Source organism: Diabrotica virgifera, chromosome 1, assembly GCF_917563875.1.
Source record: "Diabrotica virgifera virgifera chromosome 1, PGI_DIABVI_V3a".
Classification (NCBI taxonomy): domain Eukaryota; kingdom Metazoa; phylum Arthropoda; class Insecta; order Coleoptera; family Chrysomelidae; genus Diabrotica; species Diabrotica virgifera.
In genome coordinates, this window is record NC_065443.1 from 107,569,436 (window position 1) to 107,595,129 (window position 25,694).

General features: G+C 35.1%; 1 protein-coding gene across 1 annotated transcript in view; it reads left to right on the forward strand.

The window, feature by feature from the left end:
• Window positions 1-25,694, forward strand: part of LOC126879755 (dipeptidyl peptidase 3) — a 52,546-nt gene that overhangs the window by 13,214 nt on the left and 13,638 nt on the right. Inside the window, exons 2-6 of the mRNA XM_050642991.1 lie at window positions 8,931-9,221; window positions 15,278-15,576; window positions 15,774-16,000; window positions 18,861-19,009; window positions 22,515-22,883. Of these exons, the coding sequence (XP_050498948.1) occupies window positions 8,931-9,221; window positions 15,278-15,576; window positions 15,774-16,000; window positions 18,861-19,009; window positions 22,515-22,883 (1,335 nt within the window). The remainder of the gene's footprint in view (window positions 1-8,930; window positions 9,222-15,277; window positions 15,577-15,773; window positions 16,001-18,860; window positions 19,010-22,514; window positions 22,884-25,694) is intronic.

Below are 25,694 nucleotides of genomic sequence, written 5' to 3' on the forward strand. Positions count from 1 at the left end.
CAAAGTTATCAAGAAGATGGCAGGTAGTCACGAACAACGGCTCCATAGTCATGTAAACATCGAGGCCATCCAGCTCCTCGATAATACTGGGCTAGAAAGAAGACTCAAACGAAGAAAACCATTTGAGTTAGTGTAAAGTGTTAGTGTAAAAGCAGAGCATAGTGTTGTATTGTGTGTTAGTTTTACTATTAAAATTTCATACTTGTTAAAAAAATAAGAGGACACCATAGGGTTAAGATCTTAGATTATGTATCATTTAGTAATATTAGTTAAAGAAGAACTGATAATTGGTCAACTGATGACCAGATTTCAGTAGTCTAAACACAGCTTGTGTTTAATAAAAAAAAAAAAAAAAAAAGTTATCTTGTCTTCCTCCAACCTCAGCGGCTGCTCATCAACATCTTTTTCGGGTATATTACCACGTTCAAGTGTGGCTTGGTTATCAGCTAGATCCAAAAGACTGGGGATGGAAATTAGTCGACAGTTCATTAGAACCAATTCAAACTTTACTCCCCACTGCGCCGGAAAAACTCCTGAACACAATTTTTTGCAACTGTAAAAAGGGATGTAGCGCTAAATGTGATTGCAAAAAAGTTTTGTTCGGTAGCAGGGACTAATTGTCAAAACCGGTCGTGCTCCAATGTTGAATCAGCAACAATTGAGGATTCATTTGATTCTATCGAGGAGCCATGCGATGTGTCATTATTGGGACAATTTACTTGCACCCAGGATGAACAAGAAAAAGAAGTAGAAGAACAACAACAACAAGAAGATGCAGAAGAGGAAGAAGAACAATGAGAAGAAAAACAAGGGAAGCAGAAGTATTAGAAAATTATGAACCAGTTTGATAAATTTCCCTTTTTTAATTTATACCGCTTTATATAACTTTTATCATTTTTAACCCTTGCCAATATCAATTATTAAATAGTTTTAAATTAAACAGAATCATAACAGATCCGTTGAATAGGCCTACTGGGGAAACCACGTTAAAAAAATGCGCTAAGTACACTACCTCAAAGGTGGCGTGGAAACGTGTGCGCATATTATGACGATTACCACTTTTTGAATCGTTATGTCTCAAAAACGGTGCCTCTCAGGAGAAAAAGTAATAAGACATTTTTTATAGATAATCATCTAATCTACATTTTTTGTTAGAACTAATTTTACGATAAAACTTACCGTTTCGCTGAAAATCGCTAAAAACCATGTTTGGTGACCTTTGACCCCGCGTAAAATTTTTAGCAGGGGTCGGATTTATGAGGACTTTTTAGATTTCATTTATGATGGTATTTTGAACAATCCTGCCAATTTTCAGCTTGATGGTAATTTTTGTAGCCTCGGATGCGTAAGTTGACCGGAGTATATGTAAAGAGAGGGAGAGGTAGGAATAACTATAAAGAAAAGAAAGTTGGAATACTTGGATCACATTATGAGGTACAACAAATATAGAGTACTACATCTAATCATCCAAGGGAAAATAGACAGAAGAAGTGGTCTAGGGTGGAGGAGACACTCATGGCTCCAAAACTTGCTGCAACAATGGTTCAAATTGTCATCTGCCGAACTATTCAGATCTACTGTAAACAAGGTCAGAATAGCCATGTTAATTGCCAAAGTTCTGAATGGACAAGGTAGAAGAAGAATTTGCTGGCTGAGAAATTTAAGCTAGTGGTGTAGTTGCAGCTCAGTGGATCTTTTCAGACCAGCTGCCAATAAGGTACGGATAGCTGTGATGATAGCCAACCTCCAATAGGAGAGGGAACTACAAGAAGAAGAAGAAGAAATTGGCATATAAATATATCCCAAATAGATCAAGCACTTTACCAAGAAGTTCATAAAGTATAAGTGCTCTAGCAAGATTTCAGAGTTGATTGATATTCACCTGAGACCACAGATGTTCTGATACAATTAGGGTCTCTTTGTAAAGACAATGAAGTTGACTTTACTAAGTAACAAGACATTTACTCAACACACACACTGTACCTTGCCAATATCCTTAGTTGTTGAGGCATTTAAGCCAAATAAAAAAAAAGATTTCAGAGTTGTCAAGTAATACCAAGAGCGAAAAAACTTTTAATATAACACAACAAAATAGCATTTTATCTCCAAATATAGCAGATAATATGGGTCCTGAATGAACAATTATTTTAATCTGTTAGTCCTTTATTCAGTGTGTGTTATTTGCACAGTAGAGCCCCACTAATCCGAACTTCGGTAATCTGAAAATCAGCTTAATCTGAAACTGAATTTAGCAATAGATTTGGGGAACATAAATATGCAGTTACTCTAAGAACCACTACTTTATATATCTGAAAATGACAGTAAAATATTATTGCAAATATTGCTGATCATCATATATCTCGTGGCCATCATTATCAGCTCGCAACCATTCTTCTACATTCTACATCATTGTTATTCGCCTCTTCATAGCCAGCAGTATTTTAACAAGGTCCCTTAACAAATTGGTTTCTTCAGCCTCTAGATCAGGCATTTCTTCGTAAGTAAGGCTTGGCCAAATCTTTTTCAGATGTTTCTTTTGAAGTTTATTTTTCTGAAATTTCAGAAGCACTGACTGATTTGAGAAGAATTGACTTCAACTTTTTGTCTTGAAAAACAGTGTTTCATCGTACGCCTTATATGAATATTGTTTTATTAAAGGGTTATTACAATTAGTTATATGGATACCATTTATTATTTATATTTTATTCCTAAATTTCTAAAGCACAGTATTTTGTAAACAAAAAATATTGTAAAGTCACTGACAAACATCTGGCTGCAAAATTAAATATATTTTTGTTTGTATGATATTTTACTTTTATCTAAACAAATAATATTAGGATAAAAATGAACAAATGTGTGCTACATTAAACAAAAGCTTTCATTAATAGCTATAAAAAGGAGTTATTGTTTATTTAAAACTTTAGTGAATGAGAAAATATTTAATTACTAAATCCTGTAAGAAATACTTGAATGTAAACAGTTGACAGGGTTGCAAAAAACATGTTTTTTTAATTTGAAACAAAACACATGTTTTTTTGTTTTAAACGTTGTTTTTTGTTTTAAACATGTTTTTTTTTTGTTTTTAAATTGTATGTTTTAAACAAATAAGACTTGTTTAAAGCACATGTTTTTTTTTGTTTTAAACCTATTTTTTGTTACATGTTTTTTGTTTTGTTTTTTAATTTAATATTTTAAACAAATAAAACTTAGAAGAAAACATTGTTTAAATCATATTTTCTTAAACATAACGTTAATTGAAGGTGTTTGATCTATTATTCTACTAAATAATAGATAAGAAATTCCCTGGGGAACCCCAGACTATTTATTATTTATAAATTCGCATTGTAAGTTAGTTATTGCAATAGTGTCTACTGTCAGTTATTTTGTGGTGACCCCAGCTCATTTTTTTTGGCAAATTTGCTTCATCATCGCTTTAGTGGAAATAAACTTATCATCCATCCATTATAAATTATCATCCAGAAGCATTTTCAATTATTATTATTATTACCAGGCAAAGTGTGTACCCTTTATTTAAACCATATGTTTTCTAAACATCTAATTGAGAATGTAAAACCATAGGCATGGTGGCGTTCTAAGCAAAATATAAATACTACAGCATTGAAACTTGCTCAACAGCTTCACAGAGCTATTGCATCGTCAGCCAACATAGAAAGAATATTCTCATCATACGGTTTACCATTCCAAACTACGTAATCAGCTAGGCCCAGAAGGCAATGTCAAAGCTTCTAAGTTGGTTTCAATTTTTAAGGAACTTAATTCCATCAGTGATGACGTGACTGATCAGATTGATGATTTAGATTACAATATTACTATGAGACTGAAACAGTTTTGAGAAATTGATTAACTCTTGTATGCAAAATGTTTTAAGTTTTCCAATTTTTTTTCTGTGTTCCGATTATTAATAAATAAATAATATGTATGTTAAAAAGTTTATATAATGTATTTAATGATTTTTTTATGTTCATTATAATAAAAAAAATGAAGAAAAACACTTGTTTAATTTAAGTTTTTTAAACTGTTTTAAACAAAAACTGTTTTAAACATACACAAATGTTTAAAACCTCTTTAAAACAGTTAATTAAAACAAAATGTTTAAAACGAAACAACCCTGACAGTTGATAAAATTTTTGAAGAATTTTTGCTTGTTAATAGTCTTAATTAAAATAAGTAATAAAACAAAATACAAGGTCTATGCTAAAAGTATCCAACAGGACTCTCTGATCGAGATAAAACTACATTACGTCGTCCTAATCTGTAAACTGCGTAACTCCATAATTCTCTAAAAACGAGTTGTTACTGCCATCTGTTTCAAAAAGTCCCTACTTATCATTAAAAAAAAAAGATATCATCATCATCAGTGGCGTTACAGCTCTTTATGAGCCAAAGCCTTCTTCAGAGAATCCTTCATTCACCCCAGTCTCTGGCAACTCTTCTTCATGCTCTAATTCAATGCTGTAGATTTCAAATCATTTTCTAGGTTGTCTTGGTACCTAAGTCTCGGTCTTCCTATTGCTTGTTGTCCTATCCAATTTCTTCGATCTAACACTTTTCTGACTATGGCCTCCTCTCGCCTGATTGCATCTAAGGCATGCTACTTTAATGGCTTTTACATTGTCAGGTTCTCCAAAACTTCTATACAACTCTGTTGTAACGCCTGCTGCGCCACAAAACTTGTTCTTTTATCACTCCATATTATATTCATTTTAGGATTTTTCGCTCAAAACGTTTGAGCAGTTCTTGGTCATTCTGTGTAAGTGATTAAGTTTTTAAACCATATGTTAGCACTGGTGTTATTACTGTTTTGTAGAAAGTCAATTTAATTTTTGTAGGTATGTTTAAGGCCATCTGTCTTCTTAAGCCAAAGTAACACTTATTGGCGAGCGCTATTCTTCTTTTAATTTCTTCACTGACATTGTTATCTTTAGTTAGCAGCGAGCCTAAGTATATGAAGGTGTCAACATCTTCCAGTTCTAGGTCGTCTTAAAAAAGGGCGCATGTGCATATTTTTACCGGATGAGTAATGGTAGGGGAGCAAAATATGCTAAATGTGCAGTCACTCGAGCGTTTTGGGGACCTATTGGGTTGTGAAGAGTAGGTCCTAAAACCAAAAAAAGTTAAGTAAAATTTTCCATTTTAGTGGGCGCTTGCCATTTTTTAATTTAATTTTCCATTTCCAACAATCGTTTTTTCCGATTATAGCGCCATCTATCCATAATTCGAAAAAATGTTTGGAATAAAAGCTACTTATTTTTACGTAAGGAATCCAAATCACTCTACCTCTGTGGGAGTCGTGTTTGGTGCCATTCAATAGATTTTTCAAAAATATTGAATAAGTATTTTACAGTTTTTCGATCTGATGTTCATTTCGCGAAATATCGAGGTATTCATATTTAAAATATTAAATGTACCCCCCACCCCTCTCCGTGGGAGGTCGTGTTTGGTATCATTCGATAGATTTTTAAAAAATATTGAGCACATATTTTTTAGTTTTTCGATCTGTCATTTATTTCGCGAAATATTCGCTTTTTTCTTGTGAAACTTTGGGATTCACCCATTTTCTTACTCCCGGCTGAAATCGTCAGATTTTTGAAATATAAACTCTTTTGCATGTACTTAACTTACCTTATCTTAATCTGACAATTTCGAGTTTCTTTAAGGATAGATTTTTTTTCGGGCCCCCTTAACGAACTCCCCTGTGTTAAGAGCCATTATATGATAGAGGTACAAAGGTACCAGGTTTCTCCCCAAATGATAATCTGACGCGCTCGAGTAACTGCAAAAATCCCCGCTTGGGCTCCCGTACCATAAATAGCGACCTCTTCAGATACACCATATCTCCCTTGCCGCCAAATTTAGTACGAAAAATACGTAACTCCCTAGTTTGTCATACCACACGGCTGACCTATCACTGTTTATATAGTGATATTTTCAAGAAAAAGTTGGGGGTAAGTAATATTAAATACTTATTAAACAATATACAAATGTTAGTGGTATGTGTCTATAAAATATTTCCATTTTACCATCTTTTAAAATGGAAGATACATAGTATTCGCATTAGTCATATTTAGAGAGATAGTTTTTTGTGTCTCCTGTAAAATTTGAATCAATGGAGTTACGCAGTTAACAGATTAGGTCGACGATTAGCTTTATAGGCATAACAGTGAATAAATGTTGCACTTGAGTAATGTTTCCAAACTCTAGCCCGAAGAGCACTATATACAGACTGTTCAGTTTTAAATTAGATATACAGCCTATACTTTAAATAGCAACACTGCTTCCTCGCTCTCCACCTAACGCACTTGATTCGTACCGATTCATTCAGTCATTCTACAGATCTACAGTGGCAATGCAACTGATTCCCATAAGTAATGTTGCCTATTTTAGCGCCTAATATTTACTCGAAAACTAAATGTGTTGTATTATTCTCACATGACAGTTGCACCATCGTAAGGTAGTCTGTCCGCACAATGAACATCCTACAAAAGTTGTAAAACTTATTTGCAAAAAGAATCTACCTTTCTATCTTAGATAAACTTATGAAGTACATAAACCGTTCTTCAACAACACCATTTTCAGTTATGTACCAGGATGTTGTTGGCCATTGTGGACGAATTCGTTTTAGGTAGCCTTTCTTTAATTTCCGTAATTAATTATAACTCAAGCCTGAAAAGCATTACATTAATTTGGCATTATGGTTGTATAATGAAAATCCTTCAAAAGTTGTAAAGTGTGTTAAAAAAAATCTGCCTTTCTATCGGTGAACTTGTGAAGTACATAAACCTTTATTCAACACCATTTTCACGTACGTACCAGAATGTTGTTGGCCATTGTGGACGAATTAGTTTTAGAAAGCCTTTCTTAATAAATTCATTAGTGGAATATATTCATTATTACATTAATTTGGCATTATGGTTGTATAATGAAAATCCTTCAAAAGTTGTAAAGTGTGTTAAAAAAAATCTGCCTTTCTATCGGTGAACTTGTGAAGTACATAAACCTTTATTCAACACCATTTTCACTTACGTACCAGAATGTTGTTGGCCATTGCGGACGAATTAGTTTTAGAAAGCCTTTCTTAATAAATTCATTAGTGGAATATATTAATTCAGTTTACTATCAAGGGAAATACTAGGGCTTCCAATCCCGCAGCATGAGTTCAATCTCGGTATTTGCGGGACTACCAATTTTCAATCCCGCGGGATCTCGGTATTTGCGAGATCCCGTATATTAAAAATAGTCGTATTTATATAAGGCAAATAAAACAATGAATTAATCAATTAACTCCACATTTATTTAAGTATCACTATTGGTATGAGATCAATCAAATTACACCGTTTATTCTTCACAAAAAACAGTAACAAATACTGAAAAAACAAAAAATACACCAAGTTTTAAAAATCAACAAAAAAACACATTTTCAACTGAAAATTGACATGTTATTTACTTTACTTATTTAGTTGGTATATTACTTAGCTATAGGTTACTATTATTTAGCTAAAGCTTTCAATTATTTCAATGCGAAGGAAACACAACATATCTAAACTGTCGTCTGCCAAACTACTGCGTATTTTAGAGGCAATATAGCCGGCAGCAGAAAATGCCCTTTCGGCTTCCACACTTGTCGGCGGTATTCCTTTTAAGGCTTTATATGTAAATGTAACATATTTTCCCATTGACCCCCAGATTCATAGAGTCATTTCTTTTTTATGATGAACTCAAATGTGTTAGCTCGATATGGTGACGGGCAAAAGTACATTACATGCTGACGATAAAGTTAACTTTAACTCCTTTTGCAATGTAAGATCAAGATCGGAACCCCATGTCAAGATCGGAACCGCATGACGGAACCTCTACATTGACGTTTCTTACTTGATCAGCCTCTTCGTCATCATTGCTCCCAGCCTCTTCGTCACACGACGCGTGATAAATTAGTAGTGCAGTCACATTTCTATGTTGTTGTAAAATAAGTCATCGCAAAGACAAAGCTAATTCTGAAGCTAACGTTGAATGATTATCTTCCAGTTTCTTGACAATAAATTTGAGCGTAGATTCAGCAGTAATGAAATTGGCATCTTGACGGTAAAGGAGTTCAACAGCAAGTTTTACCGGCTTCAAGATATTTTTTAGATTTACTAAAGCATCAAAACTCACAAAAGTCACCGGGCGATAGCGCTGGCTAGAGGTCGAATGTACTCTTTTTTCAGTCCCGCAAATCCCGCGGATCCCGCGCTTGTAATCCCGCATCACGCGGGATTGGAAAATGACGCGGGATCCCGCAATACCGAGATCTCGGAATTCCGTGATTGGAAGCCCTAGGAAATACCTTGACAAACAGAAGAAAGGTAGAGTAACAGAAGAGGTATTCAAAATGCCGCTAAGCACATGGATAAATCGCGTCGCTCAAATGGAATTGGGCAGGACACGTCGCCAGATTGCCAGACAACCGATGGACAAAACGTATTGTCGAGTGGAGGCCACGAGAAGAAGCACTACCGAGCAGAGGACGACCACCAACCAGATGGGCTGACGATCTGAAACGTATTGTCGGCAACTGGATGCAAGTCACACAAAACAGAAAAAGATGGAAAGAGCTGAGGGAGACCTATGTCCAGCAGTGGACGCGTACGGGTTGATGATGATGATGAAGCACATGGTCATTTCTAGTTACTTCAGTTGTAAACTATAAAGTTTTGTTAATTTTAAGATAATTTACTTTTGTCATTACCTTTCAAAGAAAGACCCAATTTCTCGAGCAACCAAGAACAAAATTTGCTTCTGAAATTTCACCATTGCATTAGTTTATTTTCTATATTTCTCTCTAATTTCTTATATTTTTGTTGTTTTATCATTTTTTTCAAATGTATTTAAATTGCGGTCGTAAAAAGATTGTACAATTTATTTTATTTTAGGGTTTTGGAGATACAAAATTCATTCCGAACCTCGAGAAAGACCGCTTTGGGGCCTTATTAAAACTCAGTCCAATTTGGCCTGAATTAGAACCAATCTGGCTTCAGTTCAAAGATAGATTATATGACCTAGAAAATGGAAAATGTTGTTTGGGATACAGCCCCAGTGGCATTACTACGTACTTGTCACATAATTGTACTCCAGAAGATAATGAAAAGGTTCAGAACTGGCTCAAGACCCAGGATATGGAATGCTATAATACAAGACTGTTCAAAACTGTAGTAGGTGACAAGGTAATTATATTTTGATTTTATGTGATACAATATTATTATATTTATACAGAAAAACAGCAAAACAATTACAATACAATGACCTTCGAATTATAACAAATCTATATTATAAACAGCAAGCACACAAACGCATTAACGAACACTCATCAGAAGAGTTCGAAATTAAAAGAGGAGTGCGACAGGGGTGTGTATTATCACCACTACTATTTAATGCATACTCTGAAGAAATTATGAAAAGAGCTCTTGAGGGAGAAACAGCAGGAATAAAGGTAAATGGAACGCCAATTAACAACATTAGATATGCGTACGATACTATCATAATAGCAGACAACCTTAAAGACCTCCAAAAGCTAATGAATAAGATAGTTGAGTATGGAGAAGAATATGGATTATCAATAAACGTCAAGAAAACTAAATTTATGAGGATATCAAAAACCCAAAATAATGATGAAAGCCTGACAATTAAAGGTAAAACTTTAGAACAAGTAGAGAACTACAACTATCTTGGCACAATAATTAATCACACAAACGATTACTCCAAAGAAACCAAAGTTCGAATAGAGAAAGCAAGAACAAACTTCAATAAAATGAGAAAGGTACTTTGTGCAAGAGAACTGATATTAGACTTGAGAGTTAGGCTGGCAACGTGTTATATTTTCTCGACTCTGCTTTACGGGATAGTAGCATGGACACTTAAAGCATCGACTACTAAAAAGTTGGAAGTATTTGAACTGTGGGTGTATAGAAGAATCCTGGAGATATCATGGACCGAGCATATAACAAACAACGAAGTCATGAGAAGAGTCAACAAAAGACTGGAAATATTGGAAACCATCAAGACACGAAAGCTGCAGTACCTGGGGCATATTATGCGTAATGAGAGATACAACATACTTCAGTTGATTATACAGGGGGAAATCCAGGGCAAGATAAGTGTAGGAAGGAGACGAATCTCGTGGTTGCGTAACTTGAGGGAATGGTACGGATGCACATCAACCGAACTATTCAGAGCAGCAGCATATAAGATCAGAATGGCCATGATGATTGCCAACCTCCGTCTCGGAGATGGCACGTGAAGAAGAAGATACAGAATGAGTTTTATGTATGGAACACCTCAATTATCTCGGAAACGGCTTGAAGGATTTTTATAGATTTTAGTGAGTAATGGTAGTGTAATGCGGCCGATATTGTGATGGTATTTGCATTGTTGTCAGATCTTTCGTTTTTCTGGAAATCTAATGAAGTTTCTTAATTCCAATGGGACACACTGTATATTTTTTGTTTTGAAGTCCTTAAAAGATACTGATTATTTTCATGTAATAAAATTTATTAAAAAAAATTAAAACAAATTATAAAAATCATTTGTTCGGCCCGGGCAGATATTATTTTAGTTTCTTTTGATCATTGGGAACAAAAAGGGTCTTGTAATTTTTCTCTGAAGTTAATCGTTTTCGAGTTATAAACAATTTAAAACTGAAAAACAAATAGTGACGATTTACAAGGCACAAAAACCAGGCAAGGCACAAGGCACCAGGTAACCATAGGCCATGCCACTGTAAGAATCGTCTCCATGAAGCCAATCTGCACAGTCGAAGGCCATTGAGATGTCCACCTATCTCCAGAGGCTATCTCGCTGCAATATTGGTGTCAAGAATATCAAAACAGGGATGCAAATAATTGCGCTATAGTTTTATTCTACGGTGAATCTAGATTCGGATTACATCCAGATTCTCGATCTGGAAATGTAGAAGGCTTAAAACATGTTCAGGACGTTTATACATACAGAGGTGGTACAGTAATGGTATGGAGTATAATAATAATCGGCCGAAGAACGTACCTCGTTTTTCCAGACCGCATCCTTACAGCTCAGCAGTACTTCGACACCATTCTACAACCTATCGCTCATCTGCTTGCTAGTGTGGTTGGTCAAAACTTCCACCTCGTGCATGATAATGCTCATCCACATGTCGCACGAGTAGTGACAGACTGACTTACCAAAGACGGTATTGATGTGTTGCCTTGGCCAGCACAATCCTCCGACATGAATCCCACAGACCATGTATAGGATATGCTTCAGCGAATAATTACTCCACGTATGAGTAACATATACATGCTATTTCCTTTCAGAGAGCGTCTGATAGAAGAATGGGCAAACGTACGTCAATAGGATATCTACATTCGCGTTTTGTCTATGAACGACAGATGTAGAGTCATAATAGATCAGGGTGGACTCCATACTTTTTATTAATTTTGGTTTTATTACAACTATATTTTATGATAACCAAACAGAAAACCGTATTAGATATTGAGGATGTCAGGGTATATAGAGGAATATGTAACATATCGGACCACCACCTGCTTAAAACTAAAATCTTTTTCCCAGTACAATCGAACAAGCAAAGATCAACACAAATACCGGAAGAAAACACAACAGATATCACAGAGGAAAAGTATAATCTAGAAAGCCTACGACATGATAGTACAAAATATCTTTATCAACAAAGGCTAGATAAATATCTTCAAGAAACAGAGGATCTTACCGGAAAGGAGGCATACGAAAAAGTACTGCTCAGTATAATAAAAGCTGCTAAAGAAGCCTTGGGAATTAGACAAATAACCAGAAGCAATAAATATTGGCGGAACTCTGAGATTGAAGAACTGGTTAGAGAAAAGAAGGAGCTATATCTAAAATGGCTAAACACAAAACACGATGAAGATTTCAGAAAATACAAAGAAAAGAAAAAAGACACAAGGCGAAAGATCATGCAAGGAAAAAGAGAAACATGGGATAAAAGTGCAAAGAAATAGATACTTATATCGGAGGTAGACAATGCAGTGAGCATGGAAATTCATTAACAATGTAAAAGTCGATAAAAAATCCTAGAACCCAATACAGCTAATACCAACAAAAAAATGGATAGATCATTATAAGAATCTACTTACCGAAGAAAGAACAGAATACAAAGATCAAGCTCAAAATGAAATAAATATAGAAGGCGAACAAGTACTAATTGATGTAGCAGTAGTGACTAAAGGAGTAAAACAGCTTAAAAATGGAAAATCCCCCGGCCCGACGGAATATCAGCAGAATTGATAAAAAACGGAACGCAGAAATTGTTTAGATCTCTTGCATACATATTCACAAAGTACGTCAATGGAGAAAGCATCCCAGAAGAATGGAAAACAGCTTTCATAACATCGATATATAAAAAAGGTAACAAATTAGACTGCAATAACTACCGAGGGCTATCAGTAACGAGTACGGTAAGTAGGATCTATGGAAGAATAATCAGAGATATGATCGAAGACGAATACAAAAACCAAGAGGAAGAGGAGCAGAGCGGGTTTCGAGCTGGTAGATCTTGCACAGACAACGTGTTCTGCTTGAAACAAATTATAGAGAAGAAACTAACACGGAATAGATCAACACACCTTACATTCATAGATTTAGAAAAAGCATATGATAACATACCTATCTCGAAACTATGCCAGGTGCTCCAGGAAACTTCAATCAATCATACACTCATAAAGGCTGTTCAGAATATATACAACAACATGGAAGCCCAGATAAAATTAGGCAACAGAATATCGGAACCATTCAGAGTCAAAAAAGGCCTACGACAGGAGTGCTGTATATCACCGACACTTTTTAAAATCTACATTGGTGAAGCTCTCCACCAGTTGAAATCGAAATGCAAAGGAATGGGCATACAGGTGGACGATGATACTTGTTTGTATACCCTCCAATTTGCCGATGATCAAGTAATATGTGCAAATGACAAAGAGGATCTCGAGTACATGACACGAAAATTGAATGAAGAATTTGAAAAATGGGGTTTGATAATGAACATGCAAAAGACGGTGTACCTCTGCGTGGGAGAGGAAACTACTGACCTGCAACTGGAAAACAATAAAACGATGTGGCTCCACGGCTACCGTTTAATTACGAGTATGCGAATCACTTCAATGCGGTGCCTCGCTACTCAGGTCGGCCTGCCTGCTCACTCCGCTTGGTTGGCCTTGGAGTCCAGAGTTGTCGCTACAAGACTGAAGACTCTCTGCTCGGTCACAGCATAATAAACGAAACCAGCAAGGACACACTACGATGCCGCCTTTGAAGTTAAAAAGTACGGAGCCGCCATTGATCGAGTAGTACATCTCAGTGGTGATTAGTGTTGCCGATGTCACTATATGAAATTATATTAATTCACTGCTAAAATGATCAGATTTTGTCAAAAATTATGTTAAAATTTTTGATCTTGGTAGTTTCTAAGGGTAATAAAAATACATTAAGAAAAAAGTTATTTTATTCAACTTCACTTGTTAATTCAAAAATACTTGTATCAAAATTATATGTAATATCATATATTATACTATAATAAAACTACAGCTGGAACGCTTTCAAATAAAATTTCCTCATCCTCATCTTGTGAAAATGAAGACTTTATGTGATTAAAATAATTTAATATTTTTTGTCTGTTTGAAAGGAGTAACATTTTTTTACTCCTTCACTTTTGCTAACACTAATTTAATATTTGCTCACATATCGCATTTAAACGTCGACAGACAACGATATCTAAGAAAACGTGATTTTTTTTAATTTCTGCATTGCTGCAGTCAGTTATTGCACTAACTTTATTACCCGTAAGAGATTCTATTTAAATATTTTCTGGAATTTCTGCAAAAGATTAACAATACAATCGCCATTCATCGTCAATATTTTGTGTTATGCCCCAATTATTAACATAATTCCCACAGGCATACGTATAAAATTATGTTAAAAAATATTTATTATCAGAATGTCATAAAAGTTAAGTAAATCTGATAATTATAGTATTTTTACTACAAAAGCAAGATTACGTAGGTCAAAATTTTTGACGTATGAGCACTGTCAAAACATTAGAATGTGACTTTTCACCATGGCCACGTTTATGTCATTACTTGTCAGAGATATTTTTCTTCGTTTTTGTTTACTAAAAAAATAATATCTATAATTATTTATTCTAATTAATGATGTCAATTGGTTTTCATTACTTGTCGAAATATATTAATTATTAGAATATTATCATAGTGTAGGTATAATCATTAAAATATATTATTTCACAGCTCACAGCATAATTGACCGCAACCAGCAACAATGAACTGTCATTTGCCTTTTTTTAATGTATGAGCAGCGTACGTACGAATGTCTAAAATATTTAACTAAAATTATTATTTCTTTGGAATATTGAACCTAAATAATTGTTTTACAAAATTTATATTATTGATAATAATAAATGTTTTTGGTTATTTAATTAATATAATTCTAAATTTTCTCAATGTAATCGCGATTACGTTTTTCTTATTAAAATATTATACCATGTGGACGCTTATTCAAGACCGGGAAGTTCCGTGTTGGTGTCGTATTTTAGCTGTGCTACACAAATTTCAATTCTAGAGTTGATGTTATGGAATATCATTATTTTCGTTAACATTAACAAATATTTTGGCATATGATTAATATAATTCGGCAATTGATGAAATCCGATTGACATCATTAATTAGAATAAAGAATTAGACATTATTTTTATAGTAAACAAAACAAAGAAAAATATCTGACAAGTAATGACATAAACGTGGCCATGAGAAAAGTCACATTCTAATGTTTTGACAGTGCTTTTACGTCAGAAATTTTGACCTACGTAATCTTGCTTTTGTAGTAAAAATACTATATGTAAAAATCGGCAACACTGTCGATTTTCTACACTGTCTGGTACTACGCGAATAATGGCCGACGATCTGCGCAGTAATAGTGCGCGAACTTTTCCCTCCTTCTAGTGTGTCACTGCTGTTGCGTTTTTTATGCTGTGGCTCGGTGGCCTCCTTAAGTACGCTCTCTGTCTGGACTGTTTTGGAGAAGTGGAAACGAGTGGGATCTCGTGTTGCGCGAACGGTGAAACGCCCACGGTTCGATCTGTCGACGTGCTGCTCGCGGCGTATCATTACAAAGAAAAAATTACGTCTCTTTCTAGAAATATCCCTAGACTTTTCCAATGTGTCTAATTTTTTATTTGTTTTAGATTACCTATGATATTAGACTGGCGTCTGAAGACAAGAAAGTATTAAAGACGCACACTGATGGCAATGTAACATATCAGATATCATGTGGAGATTATTCTCCTTTAATAGGACAAGCTGCCAAAGACCTTAGTAAAGCTATAGAATACGCTGCTAATCAGAATCAAGTTGATATGCTTAAAGCTTACATTTCATCATTTCAAACTGGGTCCCTAGATGATCACAAGTTGGGTTCTAGGTATTGGATTAAAGATAAAGGACCTGCTGTAGAAAGTTATATTGGATTTATAGAAACTTACAGGTATTTATTTTGTCGAAAGCTTTCTCATAGTCTGTAAATGTGACGAAAAAATGTTTTCGTTGGCATTTGTCGACATTTTTAGGCAAGAGTTTCGAAACTATACAGAGCTTCTACTGTTCCAACGCCAGGTTCACTATGACTATATAAAATGAATAGTGTAAAGAGAGAAGATATATTAATAATCGTTTTTGCTCTAGGGATCCCGCTGGTGTAAGAGGAGAATTCGAAGGATTTGTGGCAGCTGTAAATAGAGCAATGTCAGCCAAGTTTGCAACGTTGGTTAGTAATGCTGAACAATTCTTGACACTTCTTCCTTGGAATAAGGGATTCGAAAAGGACAAATTTTTGAAACCTGATTTCACATCATTGGATGTTCTCACTTTCGCTGGCAGTGGAATACCAGCCGGTATAAATATACCAAATTGTAAGTAATATTTTTTTAAACTCCATAACTAATATTATTGAGGCTACATCAGCGCGTCATCAATATTTATTTTTTCGAAAGGTCTGCGAACTTTCAACAGTGCTTCGCACAGTGGTTCCAAATGCCGAAAACGTGGTCATGAACCTTTAAAAGCGTTTATACATTTCGGAATTACTTTCGTTCATAAGGGTTTTTGGCATTGCTGATTACGAATCTGACATTATTTTTTCTGAAAAACAAAATGGCGGAAAGAAATTGAAAATAGCAATTAAAAAAAATTTTGTCAGATTTGGTAGGTTAAGGTCGCTAATTACAAATCTAACATTACTTTTTTTTTAAACAAAATGGCGGATCCAATATGGACGAAAGAAATTCGAAAATTTTATTTTAACCGCATTTTTGTTTATAACCGCATAATTTTTTATTATAAGGGTCTTTTGAAACTGCGGATTACCAATAGATTTTCTTTGTGAAGTACAATATTCAGAACCTATTACTTAGGTACAACTGCCCATACATACTCAACAATCGCCAGGATCATGTAATATGCGTCATTTCCCACTTTTGTATTCAAACAACTGCCAGTAATGCATAGGCAGTTATAGGCAGCTAAATCAAAGTGATTCTGTATCTCCTTACTATATATTTTAAGATTAATAAACATTAGTCGCAGAATTATGCAGAATTTTGTACTTTTTGAGTGCATCTTTACAAAATTTTAATTATTTCAAGTATGTTTTCACTATTTATGCATTAACAAATTTAAGGCATTTATTGTTAATAAATGTTGATTTAACTTACATATTACATTACTACATACTTAAAAAAGAAGAATCTGCTTTACAGCAATAAAATTGATAAACTGCAAAACGTTTTACAGCGTTTTCAATACATGCGTTCTTTTTCACTTTCCCTGCCGGCCACTATAATCTCGGGCATGGCTCACTTGTTACTGAGCTGTGAACCAGAATACATCCAGTCTGATCCTCATACCTACGTATTAGTACTCTACAATAGTATGAGAAAACAACTAAACATGAAAATCCCTAAATAGGGACTTTTTTCGCGTCATGACCACGTTTTCAGCATTTGGAACCACTGTGCGTCGGCAGTACGTGACACTTCTATCAAAAACGTGGGCACAATATTGTGATAATAATAATTATTATACCCATAGGCGCACTAAATGTTGCTAAATCAGTCTAGTTCGATCTTCGATTTTATATCCATCAATTGTCCATATTTAGTCCCCAAACAGCATATTTGGGGCACATACTTAAAAATGATAATTACGGTAAGATCGAAGGAAAAGGGGGCCTGGTAGACGACAAAATATTCTGGCTGAAAAACATTCGCGACTGGACCGGGTTACACACACAGACGCAGAAAAGCAGAAGATAGAGACGAATTTGCAATTCGTTGGTTATTGTAGCCAACCTTCATTAGTGGAGTCGGCGCTAGAAGAAGAAGAAGAGGGGATCGATGGAGATATATGCTACATAGGACTACTGGTCTACATAAGGACTGTGGGATAATTAGTAATATAGAAAATTCGTAAATTCAGAATGATTCATTCATTTGTAACATCTTCATCATCATCACGTACCGCTACAACCCTAGGTGGGTTCTGGCTTACTATACAACTTTCTTCCAATTTGTTCGGTCTTCCATCAACCTTGGGTCAAATGGAATGTTCATTTTTCGGAGATCTGATTGGATGTTATCTCTCCATCGCATTCTGGGACGTCCGAGTGGTCTTTTGTCTGTAGGAATCTCCTCCCATATCAGTCTTACAAGCCTCTCGTTATGATGTCTGTGCATGTGGCCTGCCCATCTTAGTCGCTGTGATTTAATTTCTTGGACAATATTGGTGTCATTGTAGAGTGCTTTTAATTCGATGTTGGTTCTGATCCTATACTGGTGTGTGTTAATGTCATGGTGAGGTCCGAAAATTTTCCGAAGTATTTTTCGTTCAAAACGTCTGAGCTTTTCTTCGTTTGATTTGGTCATGGTCCACTTTCGCATCCATATGTTGGTACAGGTCTGACGATGGATTTATAGATTTTGATTTTGGAACTTCTTGTAAGATTTTTTGATTTTATAAGCTTATCCAGTGCGTACGTGGTTCAACACAACCACTACAAATCTTTTCAGAGGCAGCAGTGTGCAAAGTACAGATTGCCATGATGGTCGCCAACATCCGAAACGCATAGGCACTACAAGAAGAAGATCCAGTGCGAATAGACAGCGATTTGCTGATTGGATTCTGTCTTTTATTTCTTCAGTAACATCGTTGTCACCTGTGATTACGGCCCCCACATACTTAAAACGTACTCTTTCGAAATTGAAGGTGTTGACCGTCACATTTTGTCCTATCGTGTCTCTTCGTGTCGTTCTATTTATACACATATTTCGTCTTCTCTTCATTAATCCTCAGCCCTACTTCGCTTGTTGGTCCTTCCACCTTGTTGAAAATGGCTTTTGTGGATAGGATGGAGTCCCCAACGAGATCAATGTCATCTGCGTAAGCTAGTAATAACTTAGGACCTTGAACCGATAGCAGTTCTGTTTTTATTTCGGCCGACCTCGTGGCTTTCTCTAGTACAAGGTTAAAAAGTAGTGGAGATAACGCATCACCCTGTTTGAGTCCACTGTTGATTTCAAAGCTGTCAGGCAGTTTATTATTTACACGTACTTTTGATATTCCACCCTCCATACAGACTTTAGTCATCCGAATGAGTTTCTTTGGTATTGAGAACTCCGCCTTTGTAATCTTACTGATTATAAGCTGTTGAGGGTCTCAATATTTTTTTTCTTACATACACGGTGATCAATTTTGTTTATTATTTTAATTTTTTAGATGATGAAATCCGTCAAGAGGAAGGATTTAAAAATGTTTCCTTGGGAAATGTAATTCCGGCTAGTTATCAAGCATCCGTAACACCATTTTTAACCCAACAAGACGCAGACCTCCTACAAAAATGGCGAGTCCCTGCTTTTGAACTTCAGGTTAGTCTAAACGACTTCGGTATTCTTCCAATCATCTGATAATTCGGCACTGTCTAGAGGCGTTTTAATACGTTTATGATTATTTACATTATAAATGTTATAACAATTCAAAATAAAGCGATTTAAAGAGAGAAATGAGAAGTCCCAGATCTAAACAATAAATCTGAAAATTCTCGTGGAACCACTCTTTGATAACATCCTTAATCTCTGCCGTTTACAATTTATAAGGCAAGGAGACGACGAATAAAGAAGATGAAAGGGACTCTACAATATGCAGTCACCGTCTATTCCGTCGAAATATTCCAAGGGAAGTTGATTCCATATATGTACTCAAAATATGAGTAAAAAAACCAAAAAGCCTGCATATTGTAGAGTCCCTTTGGTCTTCTTTATTCGTCGTCTCCTTGCCTTATAAATTGTAAAAGGTAGAGATTAAAGATGTTACCAGCAAGTGGTTCCACGAGAATTTTCAGATTTATTGTTTAAATCTGGGACTTCTCATTTCTCTGTAGCCCCTCTGAAGACGTCTGGAGAGACAGAAACGTACGTATGCGGATGGTGCATCACCTCTGAACCGAATTGAAACATAAGCTGTTTTTTAATAAAGCGATATAACTTCGATGATTAAAGGTTTAATTAGAAGAGAATATACTGCCCCTTACTCGAAATGGCGACCATGTATGGGTCTAACCAAAGATACCAGCCAACTGAGTTGCAGGGCCAGGAAGTTTTAGATATAAGTCAGTAGGAAGGGTCAGTATATTCCCTTCTGATTAAACCTTTAATCATCGAAGTTATATCGGTTTATTTTTAGTTTGTAAGGTGAAGTGGGGTAAGATCGTAAACGGGGCAAGTTCGTAATTGCTCTAAAAATATCATAAGATACATTCAATTGTACAAGTTAAGGAGTAGAAATCTTTTCTGGATTAGTATGAACTGATTGACATATATGTCTCTTACTCAGAAGTAATTCTTCCATTGTTTTGCCATTTATAAAATGTGAGTACGTGTGCAGTACATATCTAACCTAGAGCTGTCTAACAAATGCCGGTATTTTACAGCAAATTTTGCGTCTTGTATATTTATTTTTGGTAGATATTAAACATTGCTTAAAGTTTACGTTAAATAAATCCTTTAGATTATTTGAAATTTACTGGAAAAAGCACAACTCTGGTCTCGCCCCGCAAATATTAGTGCATGGGGCAAGTTCGTAGCATGTGGCGGGGTAAGACCGGAGTTGTGCTTTTTTCATTTAATTTTAAACATTTTTTTGTACTTTGAAACGAGTATAAGCGATGGACTACCCAGCTAATTGAAATAATATTCGAAAATATTACCCCAACTAACCAAGATAGCCATCGTTACACCCTTAGCTTATCTCAGTCACTCAGGTGTGTGTTCGTCTTGTCCTAACCTTAGATATGAACTATGAAAATTGGAATGGAAGCAAACAAAACAATATTTTTAACTAATCATGTTTATTGTTCATAAAGATATAATAAAAAAAATGACTTAGTAAATTGCATTGACAAATGTATTCAAATTCTTGCCAAAAACTAACAATTCTGGATTATACTTATGGCTTTTGGTATTGATGGTATCTTCTTGATGTCGAATGGTACTGCTGTGGACTTCTCTTGACCTGGGCAGATGTTGAGGCCCTAGGTCAGTGCAGCAAAAGATGTTCAGTGTTGCATCCTAGATTTCATGGTCCATTGTTGTGGTATAGCCCTAGTTCCATCACCGGTGTGGATGGCTTGAAGCTCCCGGAGGGAGGACTGTGATCTTTATTCCCAAAAACTATAAAATAGAGACACATATCAATCATCAAGAAGAAAAACCAACGTGTGCCATCTGCCGTTCTAATCGTCAGAAAGAGTAGCAGATGACAAGAATAAAAAAATGAAATTTAGATGAGAATAGTTAAAATTCTGATTACTAAACGTGCATATATATAAATTAAAAAGATAATATATTTAAAACTAAAATATCAGAACACATGGTCTGACATTGAAAGTTAGGTTAGATATAAAAAAAATATTATAAAAAGCTGGGTATGGATGGAATATAATGACTGTAAGAAATTATTAAAAAAACTGTATGTAACTCACCCCAAGAGGAAAATAATTGTTGAAATAAAAATGATTTATTTTTGAGGCTGCTCTGCCTTTTAAAACATTACCACCACTATTTTGGAGAATAAAATATGGGGGTTGTCACTGTCATAAAAATGACATGACAATGAACCTTGGACGAAATTTGAAATCACGAACATGGAACACAAGAGATGATACAATGTAAATAGGGTTGCCTATTATAGAACGGGCGCCAACCGATTTTTATTAAAGGGGAAAATGGGTAAACCAAATAGAAGAAGATAATGATTAATGAAATATTAAAGGAAATAAGGTAAAATAATTATTTAAAAATAAAATATCAAAGATGTGACTTATTATTAAAGATTCCACACTGTATTAAACCGAGCTTATATTACTTATTTATTTTTTATCCACTTCTGATCACCAGTGTGACGTAATTGTCTTTTTACGCGGTTGACTCTACTATTTTATTTATTTATATCTTTAGGCACTAAGTTTAATTTAAATAAAGGAAGACTTACTTATATTATTTTATTTACATCACTTATTTATTTTAATAATTACAAATAACACCAACTAACACATCTAATTTATTTACAAACTCAAATTTATGATTTAATTAACTAAACATAATAATTCCGATAACTAATAAATACATTTCATATCTTCGATTCGAATACATTAAATTACGCGACGCGCTTCGATGAATGAATGACTGGCCTGTGCTCGAATCTCGGTTCTATATATACTTCGGCAGCGGTCGTCTCCGAACGCCGTGGATAGGAATGGTATGGTCTCGTAACGCCGTGAAGCTTCGGGAAGAAATAGGCCAATTCGTGAGCGGACTAAATAGTGTCACAATATTAACTTGTAGCCCCATTCTTTTTGATGCTGCTTCCAATGCCGTGAACGATTGAACCAGGTCCGCCTTTCTTCTTGCTATTATATCGATGTCATCTGCATACGCTAGTATTTGTACACTCCTGTTAATAATGGTCCCTCTTGTTGTTATGCCCGATTCTCTAATAGCTGTCTCTAGGGCAATATTGAATAGAAGGCAAGATAGACTATCCCCCTGTCGAAGTCCTGGTTGTGTCTGGAAAGTTCTTGATATTCCATTCTGCACTCTAACCTTACACTCGACTGTTGCGAGGGTTGCTTTCACCAATCTCACTAAGTGTATTCAGATATTAAATTCTATCATGGCTTTGTATAGTGCGTTTCTGTCTACATCTGAGGACAATTACCGGAGTGGAAATCAAAACGTCAAACAATAGTTCATTAATAAAACTAATTTTCATTACACAAACAATTTTGGCTCAATCCCACATAAACATCATAATAAAGCATATTACAAATTGTAATTATAAATTACTGACTTACATAATGAATGACTTACTTTACAGGTAGGACTTCACGAACTTCTAGGACACGGATCCGGTAAATTATTAAGAAAAGAAAAAGACGGTACTTTCAACTTCCCCTCCAATCTTCTAGACCCTCTTACCGGTAAACCTCCGGCATCATGCTACGAACCAGGTGACACCTATGATAGTAAATTCGGTCCGTTAAGTTCGACTTATGAAGAATGCAGGGCAGAAGCCGTAGGACTCTATTTAAGTCTCGATCCGGATGTACTAAGAATATTTGGACACGAAGGTCAGCAAGCGGAAGAAATTACTTACGTCAATTGGCTTTCCCTTGTGTGGGCCGGAGCTGGAAGGGGATTGGAAATGTGGGAGCCTAGTAAAGGATGGTTGCAAGCACATTCACAGGTAAGATTGTATTGCAAATTATACTCAGTGACATTAGAAGTGTTACACACAGAAGGAATAATTTATTGACCTTGATTTTTGGCACCATGGCAGATTTACATCTAGAATGAAACGATAAAGTTAGCAAGAATTTTTATTAACATGTAATAAAATAAAATAATAAGGAAGTACAAAACTCACAGAAATACTACAAAATGTATATATTAATAAAATGGTCATATAAGGACGCGTTTCGGCTCTTCACGAGCCATCATCAGCTTAAACATACAGGAGCAAAGACAAAACTGACCAGACCAGGAAGGAGGAAGAATCTACTAGTTGACATTTTTATGGTTCTATAGACTTCATTATTAAAGTTTTTTATTGAAGTTATACTTCTTTAGGCGCGATTGAGATTGAGGGTGAATTTATATTGATCTGCGCGCTTGCGCACACCGACAGTTTGGTATTAGTCTTTATACGGGCTCTGATTGGGTGTTGAAATGATCTGTCAATAATTGTTCAATATGGAGTATGGAGGTTATCGGTAAACAAAAATGTTGTATAATCTATTAGTTTTTATTGTTGTGAGGACAGAAATAAAATCAAATTTATAATTACAGTGACTTTTTAAATAGTTTTGAAAAGCCACAGGTACGTAATTCTAAATGTTTCAGTTGTATTCCAATAAAAAATTATCTTCATACCTATTTGGAAAATGTAAAAAAAAAAATTGAAGGCACTCGTGGGAGTGCAGACAGAAGTGAAAACTTCTTATAGTACATACATTACGAGCTCAATGCTTTTACCCCATCCTAAAAAAAGTGCTGTACCTATATCATATACGATATGCGCGATGCGTATGCCCTATGCTATTTATGTATACATACACATAATTTATATATGTACAAAATTGATTTCAGCGAAGTGATGACCATAAAGAAATTTTCAATTCAAAAATTTATTTCGTCGAAGCGATAACGGTCGCTAATTTAATAATTTTCCCCATCCAAAAAGTGCACAACGTCCCTCAAGAAGTTTTCAGTTCAAATATTTATTTCGTCGAAGCGATGATAGTTGCTAATTTATTACTTTTTTACATCGAAATAGTGCACAATGTCCCTAAATAAGTTTCACTTTAAATATTTATTTTGTCGAAGCGATTACGGCTCTAATTCTATACTTTTCCTCCATACAAAAAGTGCAAAACGTCCCTAAAAAAGTTTTTACTTAAAAAATTTATTTCGTCGAAGCGATGACGGTCGCTAATTTAATCATTTTTCCTTATCCAAAAAGTGCACAACGTCCCTCAAGAAGTTTTCATTTCAAAAATGTATTTCTTCGAAGCGATGAAGGTTCGGTAATATAATATTTTCCCCATCCAAAAAGTGCACAACGTCCCTCAAGAACTTTCCACTTCTAAAATTGATTTCATCGAAGCGGTGACGGTCGCTAATTTAATACTTTTTTCCATCGAAAAAGTGCACAACGTCCCTAAAAAAGTTTCACTTCAAATATTTATTTCGTCGAAGCGATGGATGACAGTCCCTAATTCAATACTTTTCGCCCATCCAAAATGTGCACAACGTCCCTAAAGAAGTTTCACTTCAAATATTTATTTCGTCGAAGCGATGACGGTCCCTAATTTAGTAATTTATCCCCATCCAAAAATTGCACAACGTCCCTACAGAAATTTTTGACTTCAAAAATTTATTTTGTTGAAGCGATAAAGGTTGCTAATTTAATATTTTTCCCCATCCAAAAAGTGCACAACGTCCCTCAAGAAGTTTCCACTTCAAAAATTGATTTCATCGAAACGACGACGATCGCTAATTTAATACTTTTTCCATCGAAAAAGTGCACAACGTCCCTAAAGAAGTTTAACTTCAAATATTTATTTCGTCGAAGCGATGACGGTCTCTAATTCAATACTTTTCCCCCAACCAAAAAGTGCACAACGTCCCTCAAGAAGTTTTCACTTTACAAATTTATTTCATCGAAGCGATGACGGTCGTGAAGACGGTCGATAATTTAATACTTTTTTCCATCCAAAAAGAGCACAACGTCTCTAAAGAAGTTTTCACTTCAAATGTTTATTTCGTCGAAGCGATGACGGTCGCTTATTTATTACTTTCTCCCCATTCAAATTTAATAATATTTCCCCATCCAAAAAGTGCACAACGTCCCTAAAGAAGTTTTCACTTCAAAAATTTATTTCGCCGAAGCGATGACGGTCGCTAATTCAATACTTTTTCCCCATCTAAAAAGTGCACAACGTCCCCAAAAGAAGTTTTTACTTTAAAAATTTATTTTGCCGAAGCGATGACGGTCGCGATGACGTTCGCTAATTCAATACTTTTTCCCTATCTAAAAAGTGCACAACGTCCCTAAAGAAATTTTCACTTCAAAAAATTATTTCGTCGAAACGATGACGGTCGCTAATTTAATACTTTTTCCCCATCTAAAAAGTGCACAACGACCCTTAAGAAGTTTTCACTTCAAAAATTTATTTCTTCGAGGCGATGATGGTCGCAACAGCGGTCGCCAATTTAATACTTTTTCCCATCCAAAAAGTGCGCAACGTCCCTAAAGAAGTTTTAACTTCAATACATATACGTACAAAATATTTATTTCGCCGAAGAGATGACGGTCGCGAAATAAATCCTTTTTTCTATCGAAAAATAGGTTTTACATTTATTTTAAATTTAAATACTTCTTATACAATTTATGTATAGATACACATAATATAGAAAAGTACAAAATTTATTTCGTCGAAGAGATGACGGTCGCTATGACGGTCGCGAAATAAATCCTTTTTCACCTTCCAAAAAT